General features: G+C 39.4%; 1 protein-coding gene across 5 annotated transcripts in view; it reads right to left on the bottom strand.

Moving 5' to 3' along the window:
• Ubp1 (upstream binding protein 1) overlaps nt 1-24,354 on the bottom strand; it is a 57,932-nt gene that overhangs the window by 13,709 nt on the left and 19,869 nt on the right. For 4 of the 5 annotated variants that reach the window (XR_006145241.1, XR_006145240.1, XM_042666458.1 and 1 more), the window contains 8 exons: nt 22,222-22,373; nt 16,314-16,390; nt 9,638-9,743; nt 9,018-9,124; nt 7,002-7,154; nt 6,802-6,912; nt 6,238-6,345; nt 1,139-1,242 (listed from right to left, as the gene is read on the bottom strand). Coding sequence is in view for 3 of the 5 variants with exons in the window: in XM_042666458.1 (XP_042522392.1) it covers nt 1,139-1,242; nt 6,238-6,345; nt 6,802-6,912; nt 7,002-7,154; nt 9,018-9,124; nt 9,638-9,743; nt 16,314-16,390; nt 22,222-22,373 (918 nt within the window). In the remaining 2 variants the exon portion in view is untranslated. The remainder of the gene's footprint in view (nt 1-1,138; nt 1,243-6,237; nt 6,346-6,801; nt 6,913-7,001; nt 7,155-9,017; nt 9,125-9,637; nt 9,744-16,313; nt 16,391-22,221; nt 22,374-24,354) is intronic. The other variant, XM_042666457.1, reaches the window with a different exon arrangement.

The raw sequence follows: 24,354 nt of genomic DNA, 5'->3' as shown, positions 1-24,354 counted from the left end.
AAACAAAACAAAAAAACCAGTTTGATATGACAAAAGACCAACGTTCTTTGAAATAAAATATGTAAACATATTCAAGTCACAGATACTGTTCTTTGTGAAGCCCACAAACACTCTCTTTCATCTTTTGAAGACTAAAATTGGGAGTTAGGGAAGGGGTGACATTGTCCAAAAAGAAATATACTCTACCTTACTTAACTGTAACTCCTCTGTACATCACCTTTAGGACAACAATTTTTTAAAAAAACTTTTAAAACATCTTTCAAAGACTGAATCCTCTTAAAGACTGAATCATCTTAAAATGCCCTTCCTGAAATTAGCACAGTTGTGTAACTATGAAGCACAAGGGTGAGGTGCAAAAAGAGAACTATTAGGTGAAAAAAAGACAGTGATTGTTCTGTGACGCCAAAGTGCAGTGTACTTCCCACCACTCTACTTCAAACACACAAAAAAGGCTAATCTGGGAGCTGGTGGCTCATGGCTATAATCCTAACTACTCAGGAGGCTGAGATCTAAAGATCCTTGTTGGAAGCCAGCTGGGAGAAAAGTCCAAGAGACACTTTTTTTTGGTCAATTGTGGAGCTTGAACTCAGGGCAATTTTTGCTCAAAGTTAGCACTCTCCCACTTTGAGCTATAGCAACATTTCTACATTTCTGGTGGTTAATTGGAAATAAGTCTCATGGTCTTTGCTGCCAGGGCTGGCTTTGAACCGTGATTCTCAGATCTCAGCCTCTTGAGTAGCTAGGATTATAGGTGTGAGCCACCAGTGCTCAGCTCCAAAAGACTCTTACCTCCAATTAACTAGCAAAAATTTTGCCAGAATTGGAGGTGTGGCTCAAGTGGTAGAATGCCAGCCTTAAATAAAAAGGCTAAGCAAGAGTATGAATCCATCCCTGAGTCCTAAGTTCAAGCCCCAGAACCAGTAAACAAACACTTAAAAAAAAAAAAAAAAGACTGTAAAACTCGGGGTATGACACAAGTAGCAGAATGCTTGCTAAAGCAGAAGGGAGGTCCTGAGTTCAATCCCCAGTACCACAAGGACAAAAAGAAAAGAAAGGAGAGCCCGCTAACAAGAGGGAAGAGACCTCAAGGACCCCGCGCAATGGTGAGGCACAGGTATGTGCACACACACACAGGTACCTGTCTGGGATGCTGCACGTGCTCTGCTGTGAGGAGGTGAAAGTGGGCGCTGGGGAAGGGCTGTTACTCACGAAGGCTGTGGGGGTATCGGGCCACGGAGAACACTAAGGATAGAAACAGAAAGAAATCAATGATACGCTTTTAAATCTGTGGGACAGATCCTCTTGTAATTCACTGTCTAATCTGACCAAATACAAGCTTACAAAATACAAGACACCTGATGTTTAGCAAGTCAAGCAAGAGATAAGTCAAATTTACCCTGCTATGTTGTGTCTAGACATTAATGTTAGAGAAGACCTGAGGTGCTAACTTTCTAAAGCCATTTTAAATATAGACCTCCTCCTTAACCTGTATCCTGTCAGCTCCCCCAACAGGCACTCCGCTATTCTCTGAAGGCTTAGGAACAGCAGAGACAAGAAAGTCTCACAAGCAACATGCAACAGTAGTACATGGTGACCTGGACAGTGGCCGAGTCCTTCCTCCTGCTTCTTGTCCCCTCTTCTCCGAGAAGCAACCTCAACAGTACCCATGTGTTTCCTTGATAATTCTTAACATAAATAATGATCCCCAAGGAAAAATGGGCTGGTCCAATATCAAAATACAAGAGCCATGCCAGTGCTGCTCCACCGTGCGTCCATCCATGTGGGTGTGCATGTTTTCTCACAGGGATAGAGTAAACTTAAGTAGTTTTCAGACTTTGACAAAACTGTTACCATAGCTAGAGCAAAGATACAAAGTCACACTGAACAGGACCATTAGGAGAGAAAGCCAATGGTGAGAGTGTGCTGGGCAGTACGAGAGACACATTTCTCCTGAATAGGGCCACATCAGGACTACTAGTATGAAGAAGCGAAGAAACGGTGGCATTCTGACAGTAGAAACCAAGTCTCGCCAACATGGCTTACAATAAATACCTTACACCCATCAAAAGCATGGATATGGGAAAGAAAGTAGAAAACACAACAAACATTCTTTACAATAGTCTATTTATCTGCTCTAAAATAGGACAAATAATTGCAGACATTTTCTACTATTATCACCTTGCAAAACAGAACTCTAATGTGGCTGGTCAGCTCACTGCATTGGTATATACCAATTTCAATATAAATAGTATCTTTCACAATAATGCCCATTCTTTTAAAACTACAGCCTTGAGACAGGTGGGGCACACACCTACACACCAGCACTTGAGGGGCTAAGGTTAAAAGATCCAAGTTCAAAGCCAGCCTAGATTATACAGAAAACTCCAGACAGTCCTAAGGCCACAGAGTAAGACACTGTCTCAAAAACTAAAACTAGCTAGGCACTGCTGGCTGGTGCTTGTAATCCCTAGCTACTCAGGAGGCTGGGATCTGAGGATCACAGTTCAAAGCCAGCCAGGGATGGAAAAGTCCGTGAGACTCTATCTCCAATAAACTACTTCTAAAAGGCCAGAAATGGCACTGTGGCTCAAGTGGTAGACTACTAGCCTTGAGCAAAAGAAGCTCAGTGCCTAGGTACCACCCCTAAAATTAAACAAAACAGGACTTTTTCTTTTCATCTGTCAAAGAAACCTCTGTAGTTTATAGTTTGAAGAATCCAAGATTCTGTGAGCTAATGTGTATCTAATAACTCGTAGATGTCATACATTTACTGTCACTCCTACTATTCCTCCTAGAACTCTTCCTTGCCCAATACAAATGATCAAATCACAGAAGAAAATGTATATCTAAAGTAAAGTAAATCTTTTTTTTTGGCGGTTGTGGGGCTTGAACTCTGGGCTTGGGCACTATCCCTGCACTCTTCAGCTCAAGGCAAGCGCTTAACCGCTTGAGCCACAGCACCACTTCCAAGTAAATCTTTTATTATTGTCTCCCCAAATTTGCCTTGGTAATTACTGTCAACTATTTGAGGAAGTAAAAAAATTCAAATAAGAATGGACAAGTAAGGTAAAGAACCCAATACTAACTCATGCTCCAGATATACTGGTCTCACATTTTACATACATTTAGATGTTTTTAGCAGCTAGGGATGGAACCCAGGGACTTATGCATGCTGGAGCAAGCCCCTACCGCTGAGCTCCACTGCAGTCCAGCAGAGCGGTTAACAATAAGCAAGGTATAGTGCTTATGTTCCTGAAGACAGTCTGTAATGCATAAGAGCTATAGCAGTACCATGTACTTGTACAGTTACAGGTTCAGTGTCCTGTGAACTAGCAGTCTAAGAAGGATGACTCAACATGGGCTGTCAAACTCTGCAACTTTGTTGTAAGCCAAAGATCAACAGACACTGGTGCTACAACAACATGAACTCTAGCATCATTAAAAGTTGTTGGATGGCTTCCAGTGGAGGGGCATCGGCTGAGCAGGCCTTTTCACCAGCACGCCCCCTCAGAATAGAAGGTGCCTTGCCCTGGTCATCCTCACTCCGCTGTCTGTATTCAAGGTACTGGACTCAACCCAGTGCCTTTGGCCACTAGCCTCCCACACTTGTGAAACTCGAGTCGAGTTTTTAAGGAAGGGGTGACAGAAGCACAGTCACCAATGGGAGACTGTTTCAGAAGATGACCAAAATGGAAACATGAAACTCCACAAGTGTACCGGATGGAATGCGAAGAGTGCATGTGTGTAAGACCTGGAGCTTGCTCCCCAAGTGATGATCACCTAAAACATGGCCTGCAGCTCACAGCAAGCACTAGTCCTGCAAGTCCTTTTAATGCTTTGGTTGGGGTGTTTCTCCCGCATCCTACGCCCATTCGTGCTCCCATAGCAGCTGTCTTAGTCTATCAGGCATTTCGTCTGTTTTTTTTTAAATTTTAATTGTGAAAATACCATACAGAGGGGTTACAATTACATGGGCAAGATAATGAGTACATTTCTTATCAAGCATTGTAGCCTCCTCCTTTGTTTCCCCTTCCCATCCCATCCCCCCCCCCCCCCCCCCATCTATCAGGCATTTCTTTGCTGATCAAACATGTTGCTACAATCCCACATTGGTATGCATGGGAGATGAACCTCAACGAGGTGATGATCACTCTTTTCCTTCCTTCCTGCTAAGCTTTGTGCTTTGCCATCTACTCAAGGTACAGTCACATACCTAGTCCATCACCTACTCACCATTTGGGATTCATATTTAAGTGTTTCAGACATAGTCATAGTGTATCTGCTAACATAATCCTAATTAGATGTTTAAATGCTTTTAAAAAAATCAACAGATACACATAAAGAGCTTTCATTGTGCATCATCTTCTGGCAACCAATAGAAATGACTATTCAGTGTGGGGCCATTGTATCCAGAACCTTTTAGATTTTAACAATAAGTGTGACTATCACTTGCACTGAAAGTCAATTTTAACTACTAGGAAATACATAATATGCTGCACACTTTCTTTCATAGGGGATTAAAATACACTCTACTTTTTTTTTTTGGGGGGGGGGGGGGGCGGTGTCCAGTCGTGGGGCCTGAACTCTGGGCCTGCGCGCTGTCCCTCAGCTCTTCAGCTCAAGGCTAGTGCTCTACCACTTGAGCCACAGCGCCACTTCCGGCTTTTTCTTTTTGCTTATGTGGTGCTGAGGAATCGAACCTAGGGCCTCATGCATGCAAGGCAAGCGCTCTACCACTGAGCCACCTTCCCAGCCCACACTCTACTTTTTTTAAAGAGAGGTTTCTTCTGAGTTCTAGCTCCCTCTTGCAGCATCTTACCCAAATCAAACACAGCCAGGGTAGCAAGAAAAACACTTAAAGATGTGAAATCCCAGGCCAGTAAACTGCTGACGTTTTGCATATTTTAGACTTGAGTTAAGAAACATTAAAATTTACCAACAATTCTCTCATCTTCAGATTAGCTCTGGGCTACAACAAATTTATGAATTCCAGAAACCATTTCTTTAAATTAGCTAAATGGTTTATAATAAGCAAGGAAAAATAAGCAGGATCACCTGAAATAAATTAAGAATCTTTGTGTGTCTTCAGGTGGGAAATCAGTGAAGGATAAAAACCAAAAGTGGAGGGGTTAAACATTTGGGGGAAGGAGTATCTGTCCTTGACTTAAATTTTTAAAAAGGCCCAGTTTAAGACAGTGCTACTTTGTTAACCAAGATGAGTACATTTTCAGTTTTTTTACATTAAAAAGCATTTAAAACAGTTTTACTCAATGCTTTCAATTAGAAATGAAGTTTCTTGTGATCGTGTACCTGTGACAATGATTTTTAAGGTCTATAGATAATCAGATATATGTGTACAGGAATGAAAATTCCATTTTGGTACCTTAGTAGAAATACTACAACAATAAAGAGTCCTCATTAATACATGATAGCAGCTATTTAAAAAAAATATCAGTCTCTCTTCCTATGTACTGTAGGTATACAGCTGACCACAATTTGTTGTAACAAAATGCCTTTTTGGATGGTTAGGTGAAGGGTTGCGTCCTCTGATGGGGGAACTGGGAGTGGAGTGGGGGAACTAAGTGCCACAGGTGCACTACTTTGGCCTGAAGCATTACATCACAAAGCAGTTGCAGAAAGAAAAATCTTTGCAATCACAGATGTTGTTCTATCAATGCTGCCAAAGAGGCTTTTAAAGCACAGACAGACAGACATTCTTCTATCGCATGCAGGACAGTGTGATACAGAGTATTGCACTTGTTAATGTCACGCTTGCCATCATTTCAGTATCCATAAAATTTTCTTAGAAGGCACATACATGAAAAAGCAAACCTTTAATTGTATAAATATAACTTTAAATATATTGTAGCAAAATATTTCCAACTAATTTCAATGTCTTGAAGGAGTTATGTGTGTGAAGGCGAGAGGTACGGAGGGAGGGAGGGAAGGGAACAAGGAACCCAGAGGAAACACATAGCTCTAAGTGTCTTCTCTTTCCCTCTAAAACCACCCAATATGGTCAACATTGTTTTTGCTTTGACTTAAAGTGTTAGATTTAGGAAATTTTCCTCAGAGAGGAGCAAACACAAAGCAGGAAGTCTATAAACAAAAACAAATTAAATCAAGACATGAACATCAAAAAACAATTTTGGCTTTACTTTTCCGTGGAAGCTGGTCCTATATCTAACACTGCACAAGGGTTCTTGCACAATGAAAAGAGAAGCAGAAGCCCCTTACACTGCCTCGCTTTGCCAGAGAATCACCGTAGTCTGCTGGCAAAGTCCGCTTGCTGGACTTTTTCTGCTCATGTTCAACTGCATCTTCAATTATAGGCTCAAGCCTCATCTGGACAAACACCAAAGATTGGGATCAATGTCTTTTAATTATACAAAGAAAGATCTAATACCCTGTTTCATGTCTTTGCAGTCCAATTAAATAAATGTATGACCAACAGGATTCAAAGTTAAAGGAAATGCAAAACCCCAGCAGTGACAAAAATTGGACATTCTAGGCCCCGACTTACTCTCTTGCCAATGTCAGGGTTTGAAGGTCTTATTTCTGAGACCTGATTGGGATTTCAGCATCTTCATTCAAAATCCCACCCAGACCACTAATCCATGAAAATAAAAAAATTAAAAAAATCCCAATTTTAAATAAAACATTTCCCCACAAATTTTTCAAAGAATGTCATGTCAATCTGCCACCCAATCATCCCACCCCCTTTGTTGTGAAACTCATCTGAGAGGTAGTGCTGATACGCAATCCTCTGCTTTTCTTGCAAAACCAAATGCTAGTCATTACCTCAGTGAGGATTGTGGTGTCATAGGATGGTTGATACTTTTCTTTCTCATGAGCTGTTCTCTTTTCCATCTTTTCTCGGTCAGTTTTTTGTTTCCTATCTGCACCTTTAGGCTTAAAGACAAAGTAGATCATTTTATTTAGCAGGCCATCAATATTGTAACAAATGGAATATTGCCAACAGTCTGGTTTCTACCTCTTACCTTAAAAACTTTGATTTGGCAGCTAGCTGAGTGAAGGTGATCTGTGTATTCCCCACTTTCGTTCTGCTTAAAAGTGTCAACCTGGATTCTGAAAGGTACTCCCTTTTCACCTCCATGTTTCCGTGGAGTAAATTCTGTGCTGATACAGTGGACCTGTAAAACAATGAGCTGAAATGGACTCAAAGAACCTTATACTAAGTGCCTTCCTATTCTGGTCTCTCTTGGATGTCCTGCTACCACCACACTCCCTTTCAAGACCCTTTTAAACAGACTCCAATATATTAATCAACTTATTTCATAAATTTCTTGAATTGTGTTCAATATATAGCTTTCCAAAAATCCAACCATGAGTTTCTGGACTTGCTAATGAGCTCTTCCTACACTGCCATGCCTTTCCTTTAACAAAATACTTCAACCAGGAAAACAAGAGCACAGCAGCTTCCTATGCACATCACCCCCCTCCATCCTGGAAAATATACTCCTGTTGGGATGAGGGTTGTGAGCCCTGTCCATCCACAGAGTCTGTTTTCCCTACTGCTACTAAGCCTGTACTAGCTAGCTGGTCATCCTGCTGCACACATCCTGCTGCTTCTGCACACATGGAGAACTTCTAGCAGCCTACAAAGCCTATTACTTGTCCTACTTGACACACACATAAATGCTTCAGGGCAACCCTTGAAAGTACATTCAGGATCTGCTTCCTCCCAAATACTACTGTGGAATAATAGCCTCATACAGTTACTGGCAATACCATGGTCATTTCTGAATGCTACATATACCTCAGTAAATGACTCACACTATATGAAAATCGATCTTACCATATGCAAAACCTGAGATTGACATATCTGGTATCCTACATGACAAACATCAATAACATGGGAAAATGTTCCACAAATATGAACCATGTTCACAGTAATTGAGGGGAAATATTCAATAAACCATCAAAATACAGCATGCTAATGATTCTTTTTTTTTTTTTGGGTCCGGTCGTAGGGCCTGAACTCTGGGCCTGGGCTTGGTCCCTCAGCTCTTCAGCTCAAGGCTAGCGCTCTACCACTTGAGCCACAGTGCCACTTCCGGCTTTTTTTCTTTTTGCTTATGTGGTGCTGAGGAATCGAACCCAGGGCTTCATGCATGCAAGGCAAGCGCTCTACCACTGAGCCACCTTCCCAGCCCATGCTAATGATTCTTTACAGTTGATACAAATCACAGCCTACTAGGATGGTCAGGAAATAAATCGTTTTCATTTTCTATATAAAGATTGCCTACGCAATAGCTTAAATTTCACTACCTACAAGTTTACATAAACTAAGTACTGGAATTAGCATTTTTTTCTTCTTTTTATTTGTCGGTCATGGGGCTTGAACTCTGGGCCTGGGTGCTGTCCCTGAGTTCTTCAGCTCAAGGCTAGCACTCTACCACTTGAGCCACAGAGCCACTTCCGGCTTTTTTTTTTCTTTTTGCTTATGTGGTGCTGAGGAATCGAACCCAGGGCCTCAAGCATGCAAGGCAAGCGCTCAGCCAACTGTATCCTTTTAAATGTCAAGAAAAATATATTGCATGGCAAATTTTAATTATTATGAATAAAAATGGCAAAAATAGAATTTGAACAATGTTTATACACTATCATAGGAAATCTTTATGTGAATAATATGACTAAGTCAAGTAAATCCATTTTTAATACTTTTTTTTTTTGGTCGGTCGCGGGGCTTGAACTCTGGGCCTTTAGCTCTTCAGCTCAAGGCTAGCTCTCTACCACTTGAGCCTCAGTGCCACTTCCTGCTTTTTCTGTTTATGTGGTGCTGAGGAATCAAACCCAGGGACTCATGCATGCGAGGCAAAGACTTTACCACTGAGCCACCTTCCCAGCCCTTTACTATATATATATTTTTTTTAAAAGAAAGCATTTTACAAACAAGGATTTATTTAAAAATGTATCCACCAATCAAGAACTCAGTCTCACTACAACCTTCTAAATGATGGTCAGTATACTCTTAGTAACATAAAAATCCAAACCTGAATGAAAGCAGATGTGCGTTTTGCAGGGTCCCACAGAAATTCAACTGCATTTAACTGGCTTGGATTTGTCCTTGTGTCAATTATTCCCACAGACATTGGAATATCTGTATGTTGCAAAAGAAGTTAAGTAAAAATGCATCCACTTTAAGAAACTTGCCAGGTATGTTTGTGCATGCATGTAGTCCCAGTTACTTGTAGGCTGAGGCTCAGAAATGTTCTGAGTCCAGATGTTCAAGGCCAGCCTGGGCAGCATAACAAGACCTCAACTCAAAAGTACCCAAACAAATAAACAACCTTACATCTTATTGTATCATGTTTGAATGAAATAATTACATCCAGTCAATCTTGCTATTGATACTGAAATCCTCTACCATGGTATTTCATTTTATTAAGAATATAACGGAATATAATATAACTAGCTAAAAAAAAAATCAAAATTCCTTGTCCAGGTTAGTTTGGCGCTGAAAGCTACTTTACTTTTTAAGCATAAAGTAACTGTCAAGGCAAAGGACTACTAATATCAAATCTTTCCTCATGTAATTAATCATGGTGCCAAAACACTAACAAGCAGAGCTAAACAATGCCAACATTTCCATATCTTTGGCCACCACCTGTACCTAAATCAAGAAGTCTGTCTCCTGGGCGATTCCACTTCCAACCTTCAAGCTGCTGATGCTCTGTGTATTGCAGACGTCTGTCATGGAATACAACCCTTATGATGCTCTATGGAATAAGTGGGAGAAATGAATATATTTAAACAACTCCATTCTCATTTCTCATGTGTTAAATTACAATAGATCCAACATGCAAAAACATAATCTGCTTTTTTGCTCTTAAGACACCTGGATTATGATACACTTATTTAGTGCAAAGATTTATAACTCAAAAACAAGAAGTAGTTACTGATGCACAAATTTTATAAAAGAGCTTGGTATTGTAATTCAAAATCAAGGTGCATGTGCATAACTTATGTGAAAGATTTTACATTGCTATAAAGAAAAGTACAGATGCACAGAATTATGAGTTGATGATAGATATAGATCCCCAGGCATAGTGGTAAAACTGTATTAATTTAAAATAATAATATGGAATGTGATAGCACATGCCTAGCACTCAGGAGGCTTAGGCAGGAGGATCTGAAGTTCAATGCCAGCCTGAGCTACATAATGAAATCCTGTCTCAAAATACAACCACAAAACAACAGTAGTTAATCACTCTTTAAAAAGACAGTCATTCTATCAGCTAAATGGCTATATATTATATCCATTTCCCTTAAAAGAGAATCTAAATGGAAAATTCATTCTCAACTTTTAACTTGCAAGTGAACTAACTCGAGAGGAAGAAGGAAAGAGAAAAGCCTATAGATAATTTTTATCTCAACACTCAAAACTTCTAGGGAAGGTTTTAACTCTTCAGCTGGAACTCCAGGCCAGTTCTACACACTGCATTCATGCCTCCTTCAGGTTCCATAGGTTTAGAACTCCAAGCATTGTCTTATTCCAGAAGTAGGGTAACAAGTGATCAAAATCACACTAGATTTGCCTATAATCCTAGGAAGCTGAGATTGATCTGAGGATACTGGTTCAAAGCCAGCCTAGGCAGCAAAGTCCCTGAGCTCCTTTTAATCAAGGCTAGCACTGTACCACTTTGAGCCACAATACCACTTCTGGTTTTCTAGTGGTTAATTGGACTTTCCTGCCCATTCTGGCTTTGAAACTGTGATTCTCAGATCTCAGACTCCTGAGTAGCTAGGATTACAGGTTTGAGCCACCAGGGCTCCATGAGATTCTTATCTCCAATTAGCCACCAGACATCCGGAAGAGGGCTATGGTTCAAAGTGATGGAGTGTTAGCCCTGAGCTCAAAGAGTTCAGAGACAGTACCCAGGCCCTGAGTTCAAGCTCCACAACTGACGAAATAAACAAACAAACCACCAGATTTGAACTAAATGTTTCTGAAACTTTCTGAGGCTATTATGCATAGAATATGTTCTCATAGACTCTGCTAGTTTAAGGAAATAACTTGCATAGATACTTTTTAGTACCTCTGCTTTTCCCACTCCTTAAATATTTAGATATTTTGAAAGATACTATTTAAAAGTAGCAATTTTCTTTTTTCTTTTTCTTTTTTTTGAGATAGTTAAATAGAGGCCACACCAGTATGGCCTGCCCAGAAACCCACCAGCATCCACCTCACAAGGTCCCCTGCGGCAGGGAAGCCCTCACAGTGCTGGTGCCCCACCAGCTGGGGGCACCAATGCTTGGGTTCACATTTCATTCTATAGTCCTTGGCAGTAGCACAGAAGAAAGCACAACACAGAAAATGTCATCATATTAACTCGTTTATGTTCAGCAATTACCCACAACTGAACCCATCTATAAAGATAAAAATAAATTTACTAAGCCCCATTTCAAAAAGTAAATAGTAAGGAGATAAAAAAAGAGAGAAAATTACAAAAATAGAAGATTATTAAAAAAAAGAAAAACATCCAAGGTGGGATGCTGGTGATTCATGCCTATAATCCTACTCAAGAGGCTGAGATCTGAGGATCATAGTTCAAAGCCCAGGCTGGCCAGTAAAAACTCATCTCTAATTAAAAATCAAAAAAGCCAGAAGTGGAGCTGTTGCTCAACTGGTAGAGTGCTAGACTTGAACAAAAGAAGGCCCTGAGTTCAAGCCCCAGGACTGGCCAAACCCAAACCAAACCAAACAACAAAAACAACAACAAAAAATCCTCAGTGGTACTAGAAGGGAGAAAATTGTTATCTAGAAGTTCTCACTAAAAGGCAACTGAATATACTCATAGAACTAGTAATATAAACCCATAAGGCAAAAAAACGTAACAAGCAAAAGCCATATTCAAATATACACACCTGTGAGTTTGAAACCAGCTTCAGCTACATAATAAGTCCAAGGCTAAGGAATAAAGTGAGACCCTGTCTCAAAAAGAAACCCAGAGCCAGAGGCTCATGTCTGTAATCATAGCTACTCAGGAGGCTGAGATCTGAGGATTGCAGTTCAAAGCTCCAATTAACCAGAAAACTGGAAGTGGCGCTGTGGCTCAAAGTGGTAGAGTGCTCACCTTGAGCTTAAGAGCTCAGGGACAGTGCCCAGGCAGAGTTCAAGCCCCACAACAAAGAAACCCAGAAACAAGTAGAGAAAGTATATCATTAAATATATATTCAGCACAATTAAGAAGTTCCAAACAGGAGCTGGGGATGTGGCTTAGTGGCAGAGTGCTTGCCTAACATGCATGAAGCCCTGGGTTTGATTCCTCAGTACCAAATAAACAGAAAAGGTTGGAAGTGGGTACTGTGGCTCAAGTGGCAGAGTGCTGGCCTTGAGAAAAAGAAGCTCAGGGACAGTGCCAAGGCCCTGAATTCAAGTCCCATGACAAGAAAAAAAAAAAGTTCCAAACAGCTGGAACCAATGGCCTATATAATTTACCTAGCTACTCTGGAGGCTGAGAGCTGAGCTATGAAGCCAGCTTGGGAAAAGCTTAAGAGACTTTACTTTCAATTAACCAGCAAAACATCAGAATACAGGAATGGCTCAAGTGGTAGTGTGCCAGTTCTAAGTGAAAAGGTGGAGTAAGAGCTCAACGTCCTGAGTACCAATCCTGGTACATACACATGTACACACATATACACACACGTAACTCATGTACACACACATGCATACACACATACACACACACACAAAATGTAGAAGGTTAATAGTTTAAGGTTTAGTATTCCTCTAGCTGAAAGAGGACATGATTTCTAACAATTTCATTGTATGTCCTTTGTAGTAGCAGACAGATCAGCTTTGACTCCCAGGCAAGCTCTTACATTATAACTGCATCTTATTCTGGAACATCAACAAAACCTAGACATGTGGCTTATCAAACAGAAGATGAACTATAAAATTAACTCTTTCCAATCAGTGAGCTATAAACATTTACTAGAAACACTACATGTACTAGTGTGGTATCTGCAAAACATCTGCTGTGAACTTGTAGCTAGACAGTTTCTCTATCAATAGTCCATTATCTCCAGCATGAGATCTACCCTTCATTTCTTCACTTGTATTCGTAAAGTGTATAAGTTGTTTGTTTATATTTGCCAATCCTGGGGCATAAACTCAGGGCCTGGGCACTGTCCCTGAGCCTCTTTGTGCTCAAGGCTAGTGCTCTACTAGTGCTAGAGCACTACTTCCAGCTTTTTCTGAGTAGTTGTTGGAAATAAGTCTCTTAGACTTTCTTGCTGAGGGCTGGCTTTGAACAGCCAACAGCAATCCTCAAATCTTGGCCTCCTGAGGAGCTAGGATTACAGGTGTGAACAAGTTGTTTATTTTTGTTGTTGGTTTTTGAGATATTCAAGTTACCCAACCCCTGCTGGTCTCCAACCCAAAGTCTCCATCCTCTAAGCCTTGGCCTCCAGAGCACTTGCTGGGATTGTAGGTGAAATGTTTGAATGCTGGGATTACAGGATGCTCCATCACACCCAGTTCTTTATGTTTTAATTTAGAAGTAAATCAAAGAAAGTTCAATAGCTTAACTTATTAACCTAGTCATTCTAAATTAATCTGACATTTATAGTTTGCTAAAAGAATTTTAAGCATGTAGTCCTACCTATCAAACTACCTATTCAGGTAGTAAAAATTTTTCCCCACTGCTAAATGAAAATGTCAACTGTTTCAGAACTGACTTTTTTCAGTTCTTTGAGGAAACTGAATTAGGGTATTTGATATGCATATCATAGTTTGGTTATATTTTCCTCTTCACACTAAATGATCATGACTTAAGAGCTAAGATAAAAATATTAATAAACTCTATAACTCAACACATACACAAACAAAACACAGGTTACAATAAAGGAAACAAAACTGGCAAATTGTTGGTAACTGTTTAAGTTGGTAAGAGATATAGAGCTGTATTTTTCATATACTACTGAATGACAAACGTATGTGTGTGCTCACTGTACCATTCTACTTCTGGGTATTCAAATTTTACCATAATAAAAAGTTAAATATTTGTCATAACATATTTGGATCTGGTTTTAAAGCTCTCTTGTACAACTGAAAATTTCCTGCCTCCAGGAGTAAGAGGGGGTACTAAAGACCTCCACACAAGAGTCACCAAGCCCTATTCAATATTACCACAGAATCTACAATTAAAAATATTCTCCAACCCAGTTACAGATACTTTAAAAAAAAAAAAGACACGTTATGGTAATCAAGTTTAACTTTCTTACATTTCTTCTGCAGAAAAAAATGTATTGCTGGGGTTTGGGGAATAAATCAATGGAAGAATACCTGTCCAGCATGTATGTGATCTTAAGTTTGATGCCAAGCAGTAAGAAGAAGAGCAGAGAAGAAAAAAAAGAGGGAGGGAAGGTGGCTCAGTGGTAGAGTGCTTGCCTTGCATGCATGAAGCCCTGGGTTCTATTCCTCAGCACCACATAAACAAAAAGAAAAAAGCTGGAAGTGGCACTATGGCTCAAGTGGTAGAGCGCTAGCCTTGAGCTGAAGAGCTGAGGGACAGCGCCCAGGTCCAGAGCTCAGGCCCCACGACTGGACCCAAAAGAAAAAAGAAAAAAAAAGAGGACAAAGGAGAAAAGTAGTACTTAGTTTAATAACTAGCTGTAGTACAACTGGCAGATTTATCCAAAGGTGACTCTAGAAGCAACAACCCATCTAGGACCAGAAGATAGAGAGAATCCTCAGTATTCCTAAGCTTCCTAAACACTGGGATGGGAAAGCAGTTAGTCTGGCTACTAGGTCAATCCATGAGTACTTGTCATGAAAGCAGGATCTGCTTACTGTGAATAATGCTGGTGAGCTTTTTCAGCATATGTCCACAACCAATCAGAATGCCCAAAGAAACACAAACGAGACATCCTCTATGGAAATTACCAACCCCACTGACTGAGCATAGTTAAGACAAAACCAAAATGCAGATAATAGCTATGTAAGACTACTTCTCTTAGAAATTCACTGGAAGACCCAAAAGTTAGAAGAAACCTGGGAACTAGATCTGAGCTGGCAAGACAACCATTCAGTAGTAACAAGATCATCGGTGCTTCTCTCAGAGAGAAGGAAAATATCTAAGTTTAACCTCTTGTAGGACTGAAATTCTTCTGCTTCCCAGAGTAAAAAGAGGTATGAAATATGCCAAAGGCTCTCTCATCTTAGACATCAAGTGCCAGGCAGCTGTGTCTCCCAGACAATATGCCAAATTCAGATTGCCTTGATTACCAAGCAGTATGAGCAACCATTCCCTCCACAAGACTGCTTTTTCCTCTAAAGTGACAGATCCAGTAGATGGAATCTGTCCACACTGAAGGGCCAGCACCCCCTGGATCATGACATGCCATTCTGCAGGAACACGGAAGAGGGAAGAATCAAGAGAACTCATGCTTGTTGGCCTTTGATGTTTTGCCTTCCCCAAATAAGCTTCCTTCCTCCATGAACTTTGCCCTGTGATGCTATGGACTGGATGAGACCAATTCATGACAGGAAAATAATAGAAGAACCCACTTGGCCTAATAGCGGAGGGGACAGGGATGGTTCTAAAGACATATCCTAAAAGGCTAGCCAGACAGACAATGGCTGCATCTCCTATACCTGCGATGACTCATTTCCTTGTTCATGTGTCAGTATGGGCAACAGAGAATGCAAACTGCAGTCAATGATATGTTAAGAAGCGGCTCACGCCTGTGATCCTAGGTACTAAGGAGGCTGAGCTCTGAGGACTGTGGTTCGAAGACAGCCTGAGCAAGGAAGTCCATGAGACTGTTATCTCCAATTAACCACCAAAATAGCCAGAAATGGAGCTGTGGCTCAAGTGATAGAGTGCTAGCCTTGGGCAAAAAAGCTCAAGCACAGTGCCCAGGTCTTGAGTACAAGTCCCAGAACCAGCATAAAGAAAAAAAGTGGACTAAGGGATTTTTTTAAAGTCTGATATTGATTTCATTTCCCCTCACATTATCTTTTACTTTTTATCTCTTACTTTTGAAAAGTAGTTTACCGTTTTGGTTGTGGTGATGAGTTTTGTTCCCCCATCACTGCAACTAACTTGATAATGTTTTTTTGTGTGCGTGCTTTTTATAATGTTTTTGGACTCCCAATGAAGCTGTAATCTCTACCGTACAGATGCAGAAACAAAAAATTTGCTCAGAAAGTTGAAAGTTTTAATTACAGCCATAACTTTCTAAAGTGAAATATAAAATATTTTAAATAAGAACTCTTGCAGTGAAACTGATACTTTTATTAATCACTGCAGCATTTTTAAGTATTAAAATACTGTCCATACCTTTACCAACTTTCCACTGATCTCAGGCATATCTCCCATTTTCCGATTATCCAGCATCCGAATTTCATAAGACTGACCTAATATAAAGAAATTAAGTATCAAAAACAATTCATGTGAGGAAATTATTCTGTTCAACATAATTTGTTTCTCAGACCATATAACCATTTGGAGCTAATTCAGCATAAACAGGAGGATAGTGAGACTATCTCAAAAATAATTGGAGTGGCTAGGTGTCAGCTGCTCCCACTATAACCCTAGCTGATCAGGAGGCTGAGATTTGAGGTCTGAGGTTCAAAGCCAGACTTAGCAAACAAATACAAGACACTCTTATCTCCAATTAACCACTGAAAAGTTGAAAGTGAAACTGTAGCTCAAGTGGTAAAGAGCCAGTCATGAATAAAAAAGCAGAGTGAGAACAAAAGTCCCTAAATTCAAGCCTTAGTACTGGTGAAAAAGAAAAAAAAAAGTAGGACATAAAAATGTGTTCAAGGGATGGAGAATAAAATGTGGCTCAAGTGATAGAGTGCCAGATGAGCAAGCTCCAGACCTTGATTCAAACCTCATCACCATTTAAAAAAAAAAAAAAAGAGTGGGGCATGGGCATTGTAACACTTGTTACGCTTCAAATAGTTTTCACAGCAGAAACTACATTCCTCAATGGTAGTATCTACTGAAAGAACTACAGAGTTTCATAGGTTTAATTCTCTATTTGTTCCTTGTCCATAATTCTTGTAAATTACATGGTTCCTTGAAACACTGGTCTAGGTTCTAAATGAAATATAAAGGTGTAAAGTTAACACAAATAGTAACATTCTGCAAGATACCAGTCCTATTTTTAGCTTTACCTTTTGAATTTACCTCCCATACTTTTTCCTCCCTTTTTGGCTTAGAAACAAAAAATGTAGTGACAGATTTGAAAAATGTAACTGTTCTGAGTTCATGTTCACCACCTTTGAACATACAGACTGTAAGACTCACTTTCAAATGAACAACAGAGCAACACAGAGTTCAAGAAATGACAGGATCCTCTTGCTAAGTTCAAAGCTTTAGGAAACTATTTCTAAGGTCCTAACTTTAACCTAGCAACAGCCACCAAAAATCAGAAGGAATTTCACTATGGAATATAATGAAACATTCAATTTTTAATTTTTTCTATCTAAAGTTTATTGACACTTTAACAGAAATTCTAAGTCAATAAATGTGCAATTTTTAGGACCTACAACCTGTTTGTACACTAGCTAATACTGGCTAATTAATATTCTTAGCAGAGTATTCTCCAAGTAGAACTTGGCTCCCAAATGAGCAGGCATTAAAAAAATAAATAAATAAATAAAGAAGGGAAAGGCGATGCTGGTCCAGCAGCAGCAATGAGCCAGTGCACATTGCAGCAAGGAGATTAAGTTCCACTCTTATCAGTGAGTAAGGAAGTGTCAAAGACGGAGACCCCAACTGTACAATCAGAGACAGCCTATTCCAGCCAGAAATCTACTCAAAGGAAAGTCATTACTCCAGGTTGGGACTACAGTGGTAACTCTAAGACCATCAGAGCTTAAGATCAAAAAACTCTTTTTACAAATAACGACATAAACATAAATAGGCCAATACAAATAGTTTCTAAATTCTGTACCTCTATGGTTCCAAATAGTACAAAAAAAAGTTTAACACATGAAATGCATCAAGAAATTGTGTTTCAACTTCTACTTGACAAAGACTGAAGAAACATTTAAATTTTTTCTTTATAGCATTCTACAATGGGATATATTCTTCATTAACTGCTGCCCAAGAGGAAAAGTCTAAGGGAAGGCTACTAGTGAAGATCAAGTTATAGTATAGACTAACATTTAACCCCTATCTACCTGCCATCTCTCCTCTGAGGATGTCCACTTTTCAAAAGGTAGTGATGGCTGGGCTGGGAAGGTGGCTCAGTGGTAGAGCGCTTGCCTTGCATACATGAGGCACTGGGTTCGATTCCTCAGCACCACATAAGCAAAAAAGAAAAAAAAAGCCGGAAGTGGTGCTGTGGCTCAAGTGGTAGAATGCTAGCTTTGAGCTGAAGAGCTGAGGGACAGCGCCCAGGCCCAGAGTTCAGACCCCACAACCGGACCCCCCAAAAGGTAGTGATGGAGGGATGGGGCTTTAGCTCAATGACAGAGCGCTTGCCCAACAGGTGTAAAGCCTGGATTTGATTCCAGCATCATAAAAAATAAAATAAAAAATAAAAATGAAAAGGTGATACTAAGGGGAAAATAGCCTATTTACCTGAATGATATTCAAAGTAATAAAAAAAAAAAAAAATTGAAGCCAGAAGCTCATGCCTGTAATCCTAGCTACTCAATGGGGCTAAGATCTGAGGATCACAATTTGAACCCAGTCAAAACTCCACAAGACTTTTATCTCCAATTAACCACTGAAAAAGCCAGATGTGAGAAGCTGTGGTTCAAGTGGTAGAGTGCTAGCCTTGAGCACAATAGTTCAGGTTTAAGCCCCAGGACTGGCACCAAAAAATGTAATTAAAAAAAAAAATCAACTATGGTCCCCAAACCGGCAGCAGTATCACTTGGAAACTTGGAGAAATACAAAATTTCAGACCCTGGCTAAAATACATTGAAGAGGCACAGAAATTATGCTCTGACAAGACCTCTAAGTGGTTCTGATACTTGATAATGTGAAAATACCCTGCACTACCAAAAGCTACAAATATAGTCAGCCAGTACCCTTTCCTATATAAAGAATTGAGGACATTTTCCTAGAAACAACTTCATACTGAAAAGGCCCTTAGGGTGGCTGTGGATATAGCTCCATGGTAGAACACTTGCCTAGCATACATATAAGCACCCTGGGTTCAACCTACAGCATCACACACACGTACACACATACATACACAGACACACACACACACACACACACACACACACACACACACAAACCTACAGTTCTCTTAGTCAAATGGTAATAATTAATCATTTTTTTCTCAGTAGATGAAAAGATGCTATAGGATATATTAGGAAAAAATGCTCCCCTAGAGGGCCAAAATAAAGATGAAAATACTCTAGATTTTAATGGTTATTAGGGGTCAGGAATGATGACTCATATCTATAACCTCAGCTACTCCAGACGTGAAGACTGGGAGCATTGAAGTCCAGAAGCCAGCCAACACATAAAATTAGTCAGATGCCCATCTCAACAAATATAATGCCCATCTCAACAAATATATTATCCTAGTTACTAAGAAGCACAGGTAGGAGAATCTGGGTCCAAGGCTAGCCCTGGGAAAAAATTATTAACCTTATCTGAAAAATAACTAAAGCAAAAAAAACAAAGAAAAAAGTTCAGAGTTTGGCTCAAATACTAGATCACCCTTTCAAACCCTAGAACTACCCAAACCAAACAAAAAAAAGCACAAATAAATAAATGATTATACATTTATATGATTCTGTAAAAGACTCATACAATATTTTATGAGCTACTGAACAATATTACAAGTAATTAGGATACAAAAATCCCTTTTGGTTGAAATAATTTCATTTTCTGTATAAAATTAAGAACTAAGTATCTACAGCTGTTTAAATAGTGCTGATTCCTTTGGAAGTAACCAAAATTCATTAAGCAGTCACCTGTTTACAATCTAGGATACATCTGCTCCATTACTATAAATAAGCTCTATGAATATATTTATGTTCACATGTACTCTGTAAAGAATATATATAGTCAAACATACATACATACAGGATCAGGGTTAATTCGATGACTAAGAGCAAGTTTTGGCCAGGCAAGGTGGTGTATGTTGTAATGCCAGCACTCAAGGAGGCTGAGGCAGGAGAATCAACAGTTCAAAACCAGCCCTAGGAAGCCAGGTGCTGGTAGCTCACGCCTGTAATCCTAGCTACTCAGGAGGCTAAAATCTGAGGATGGAGATTCAAAGCCAGCCCAGGCAAAAAGTCCCTGTGAGACTCTTATCTTCAATTAATCACTCAAAAACCAGAAGTCAAGCTGTGGCTCAAAGTGGTAGAGCACCAGCCTTGAACCCAGACCCTGAATTCAAGTCCTATAACCAAACACCCCCAAAAAACTAAAAACAAAAAACCTAGCCTACACAATGTTCATGGCTAACCTCGACCTTGGGTTACAGAGGGACACCTGAGGAAGAGATAGAAGAGGAGAAGCAAAAAAAGCAAAGAAAGAAAGAAAAAGTAATTTCTTCTCAAAACTTGAGAAGAAATTGAGGTTATTTCCCTTTTTGTCTTTAGAAATAAAGTTACAAGCCGGCGCTGGTCAGGCAGAAAAGCCCTGTGAGACTTTTATCTCCAATTAACCACTCAAAAACCAGAAGTGGCACTGTGGTAAAGTGCTAGCCTTGATCACAAAGAGGCTCAGGGACCAGCGCCTACAACAATAAAAGTTACAATTCACATGAGATTTAGCCCAGTAGTAGAATGCTTGCCTAGTCTGAGTGAAACCTTGGGTTCCATTCTCATTCATCCTCACATCTATCTATAAATGTATCTTTGCCCTTTGCTCTTCTATTGTTTCTTTTGAGCTTTTTAAGTCTAAAACCAATTAACAAATAAATTCAAGATTCTTTGAAATATGAAATTTAAAACCTCAAATAACTGAATCCTAAACAATTATCAAGTGCTAAAAACAAAGTGAGGCTTTATCACATGCTACAGACAGAGCTACCAGAAGATAAAGATTGCTGTAACTAAACTAGTATCATGTGAAAAGTTATTCTTCTACATTTCAGAATACTCATCCCAAGTAGTCTAAAATCTATTGCTCTTTCCAAATCTCAAGGAATTTAAGATACTATTTAATGAAAAAAATATATCATAATAATTTTTTTTAAATTTGTGTAATAAAATCTGAAGCTGTGTACACATTAGGGAAGAACTAATCACATTAGGTGATATATCACTTGGGCCATGCCCCAGCCCTTTCGTTTATATTTTGTTTTTGAGCCCTAAGCAGGCCACTAACTGATTATTCTCTTGCCTCTACCTCCTCCTTAGTAGCTGGGATTACTGGCATGAATGTGCCAGACTGCCTGTTTCACAAGATAATTCCCAAGTCCAGGGTTTCAACTGAGGGCCTCATGCTCTACCACTGGAATCATGCCTACAGCCTACCATATACTCTTAGGTAAACACATGCATAATTTCAATATTGTAGAAAGAAAATATACAATGAAATATACTGAATATACTGTTAGCTGAAGTCTTTCAAATAATCTCCAACTTTTCTTTAAGCATGTCCTATTTTTACAATGCTCATTTTTTTGAAAAAAACAACCTCAACATGCTTTCACTACTCATATCCAACAAATCTCATCAATAAGTACTTTTTTTTTACAGTGATTAAGTTATAAAAGCTCATATAAACAACCTTAAAGCAAAGGAATGAGAGACACTATCTAAAAGAGAAATGTATGCATTATATGAATTGTAAAATGATATAACTCCTTAACAATAACAATAAAATTACATTTTAAAAAACCTTACCCTTTCTAAAGGTAAACTCGAGATATGAACAAACTTTTACATAATTTATTAAACCAGACTCCATTCTGGTGAAGTTTAAATCTATTTTCAGCACAAATCTGTCTCATGTCCAAGACCCAGGTGGCTAGCTGGACTTCTGATTCATTCTCAAGTTCCACATTGAAAGCACTGTCCCTAAAAATAACTGACATCCTTTCCTACTTGCTCTTCCTCTGGATGAAGGCTAAAAAACCCTAGAATATTGCTCAAGATCCTCCTTAATGCAAATCAGTTTGCACAAACTATTACTATAGTGGCTCATAGATTTCCTGCAATTTTCATTGTTACCAACAACTATGCTGCAATGCCAAAACATTTCCTTTGGATTTTTACAAGTTATTACATGCCAATTCTGAAAAAGTCACACTAACCTTGGTTCAAGTAAGTGAGAGTCTCATCATGCAGTTTCACTGCAGGTGATGTTGCAGCACACATCACATACTGAAAGGGAGGGTGCTTGGTTTCACCATCCAATGGAAGGCTTGAATCTTCCTGCTTGAAAATGGGCAATGCCAACACATCACTGGAAAACAAAAAAGTATCAAAATTGTCCTTATTTTGGTTTTGTTTTTGAAAGCATTTTAGGGGATCTTATTTTTTTCCCCTTACAGCTGGGACTTAGTATATAGAAGATCAGAAATTATACAGAATAAAAGAACCATTAATATTAAAACTAATTCATCTTAAAAAACTGTAATAATGCAATTCTCTAATGGAACGCATGATAAAGGAAGATAAAATAAAGAAAGTTATTGAGGGCGGAGTTGAATAGCAGAGCACTTGCCTAACACGAATGATTCTTAGCACCACCAAAATAGTCTTTTTCTTTCAAAAATATTAAGATGTATTTTTTTTTTTTTTTTTAGTTTTTTAATTTTTTTAAAGGTAGCCAGGCCTGCATAGCTACCTGTTTCCAAATGCGGGATCTATTTTTGCTGCCAAAGGTAGGTCACCCTGGCACTATGGAATTACAAAGAAGCATTTGATTAAAATGGCACTTTGCAAAGTTTCCTGCTAAGTCTGGCTAATGCTGACAACACAAAGGTTCATGTCTAGTCTAAAACAATGCCTTCTTCTGCAAAGCAAACATTAGCAGTAGAATCAGCTACTATTTTTATAACAGGAATAACTTGTAGAATTGAGAAGGGAGTCAGGCATTTTCTGGTACTCTAGATATTCTGTAAACTTTGTCATTAAATGCACATGAATGTATTTGGCTTGCTTTTGTTAGTAGTGCTTCATTGAGCAATAATGAAAATAAAAGTTATCCTTTTAAAATGCATAATTTAGTGAATGGGTTGTTTGTCTGAATTTTTGTTTTGTGCCAGTACTAAGGACTGAACTTGGTAAGAGTCTCCTAAGGATTTGTCTGCTTGGGCTAGCTTCAAACCTCAATTTTTAGATCTCAGCCTACTGAGTAGCTGGGATTATAGGTGTGAGCCACTGTGCCTTGGTGCTTGTTTTTGGAGGCAGGATTCTCACTATAAATAAAGTCTAGCTGACCTCAAACTCACAAACACTCCTGCATTAAATACATTCATCATTATTACTAACATTAGAATATTTTCTAACTTAAAAAAATCCCATTCTTAAGGATTCCAATTTCTCACTCTTAAGTTGTAAATGTTAGTATCTGCCAAGAGCCTGGAAATATTACTTCCTGCCCATTTATTAAATGCTATTCAATATTAGAAAGCTTGAGCCAAAGTCTAGCCTTTCAGTCATGTAAGCTTCATTTGTTATATGGGTAAATAAGTGGACCTTCTCACTATATACTGAATAGCTGAAAGTTGTTCACTGGGATTGAGGATTTATTTATTTTTGGCTGGAAACTAGGATTTGCAGAAAATTACTTAAAAGGGCCCAATTAATACTTATAAGGTCTGCACAGGGACACCTCCCTACCTCTTGGCTAAGTTTCCACCGAGTATCAGTTGCCTAGGTAACTAGCAGACCGAAGCAGTCAACTTCCCCCTCCTGCTAGGGTCATATCCTGGGCCACCTCTGGTCACAGGCCTCCCATCTGACCTTAGGAGAGTCCCAGACCCTGAGGTCATGTCCAGATACAGTGTGGCCACACCTTTCCCCCACCTGGCCACACCTCTTCCTGTCCCTGGCCTAGATAAGCCCTGGCCCAGGGGTGGGTCACCCCTTCCTTTTCAGCCATGCCTCTCCACCATGTATGGCAGGGGTAGCAGTTCGGCAAATAAACTTTTCCTGCCTGAATAGCACATGGTATTCTCTTCATCAGCTACCTAATGAAACCTACCTATTTAATATACCTTACATATGGTGTCATGAGTGGGATGGGGTTTTTGAGTTGGAAATGTTAGAATTTCCTAACCACCCCTTTTCTGTGAACCCAACTGCCTTGAGACAACACATGAGACTTTTCACCAATACCATTGCTGCCTTCACATCCACGTCCACACCACTTCTCTACTCTGGTGAGTGAAACTACCCTCTATGGTTCTCTGTTGCTCAGTGTCTGTCCAGACATGGCA

This window comes from Dipodomys spectabilis, unplaced genomic scaffold (genome assembly GCF_019054845.1).
Source record: "Dipodomys spectabilis isolate Male_0828 unplaced genomic scaffold, ASM1905484v1 ptg000365l, whole genome shotgun sequence".
NCBI classification, from domain to species: Eukaryota; Metazoa; Chordata; class Mammalia; order Rodentia; family Heteromyidae; genus Dipodomys; species Dipodomys spectabilis.
Note: the sequence above shows the minus strand (reverse complement) of the source record. Positions and strands in the feature narration are given on the sequence as shown.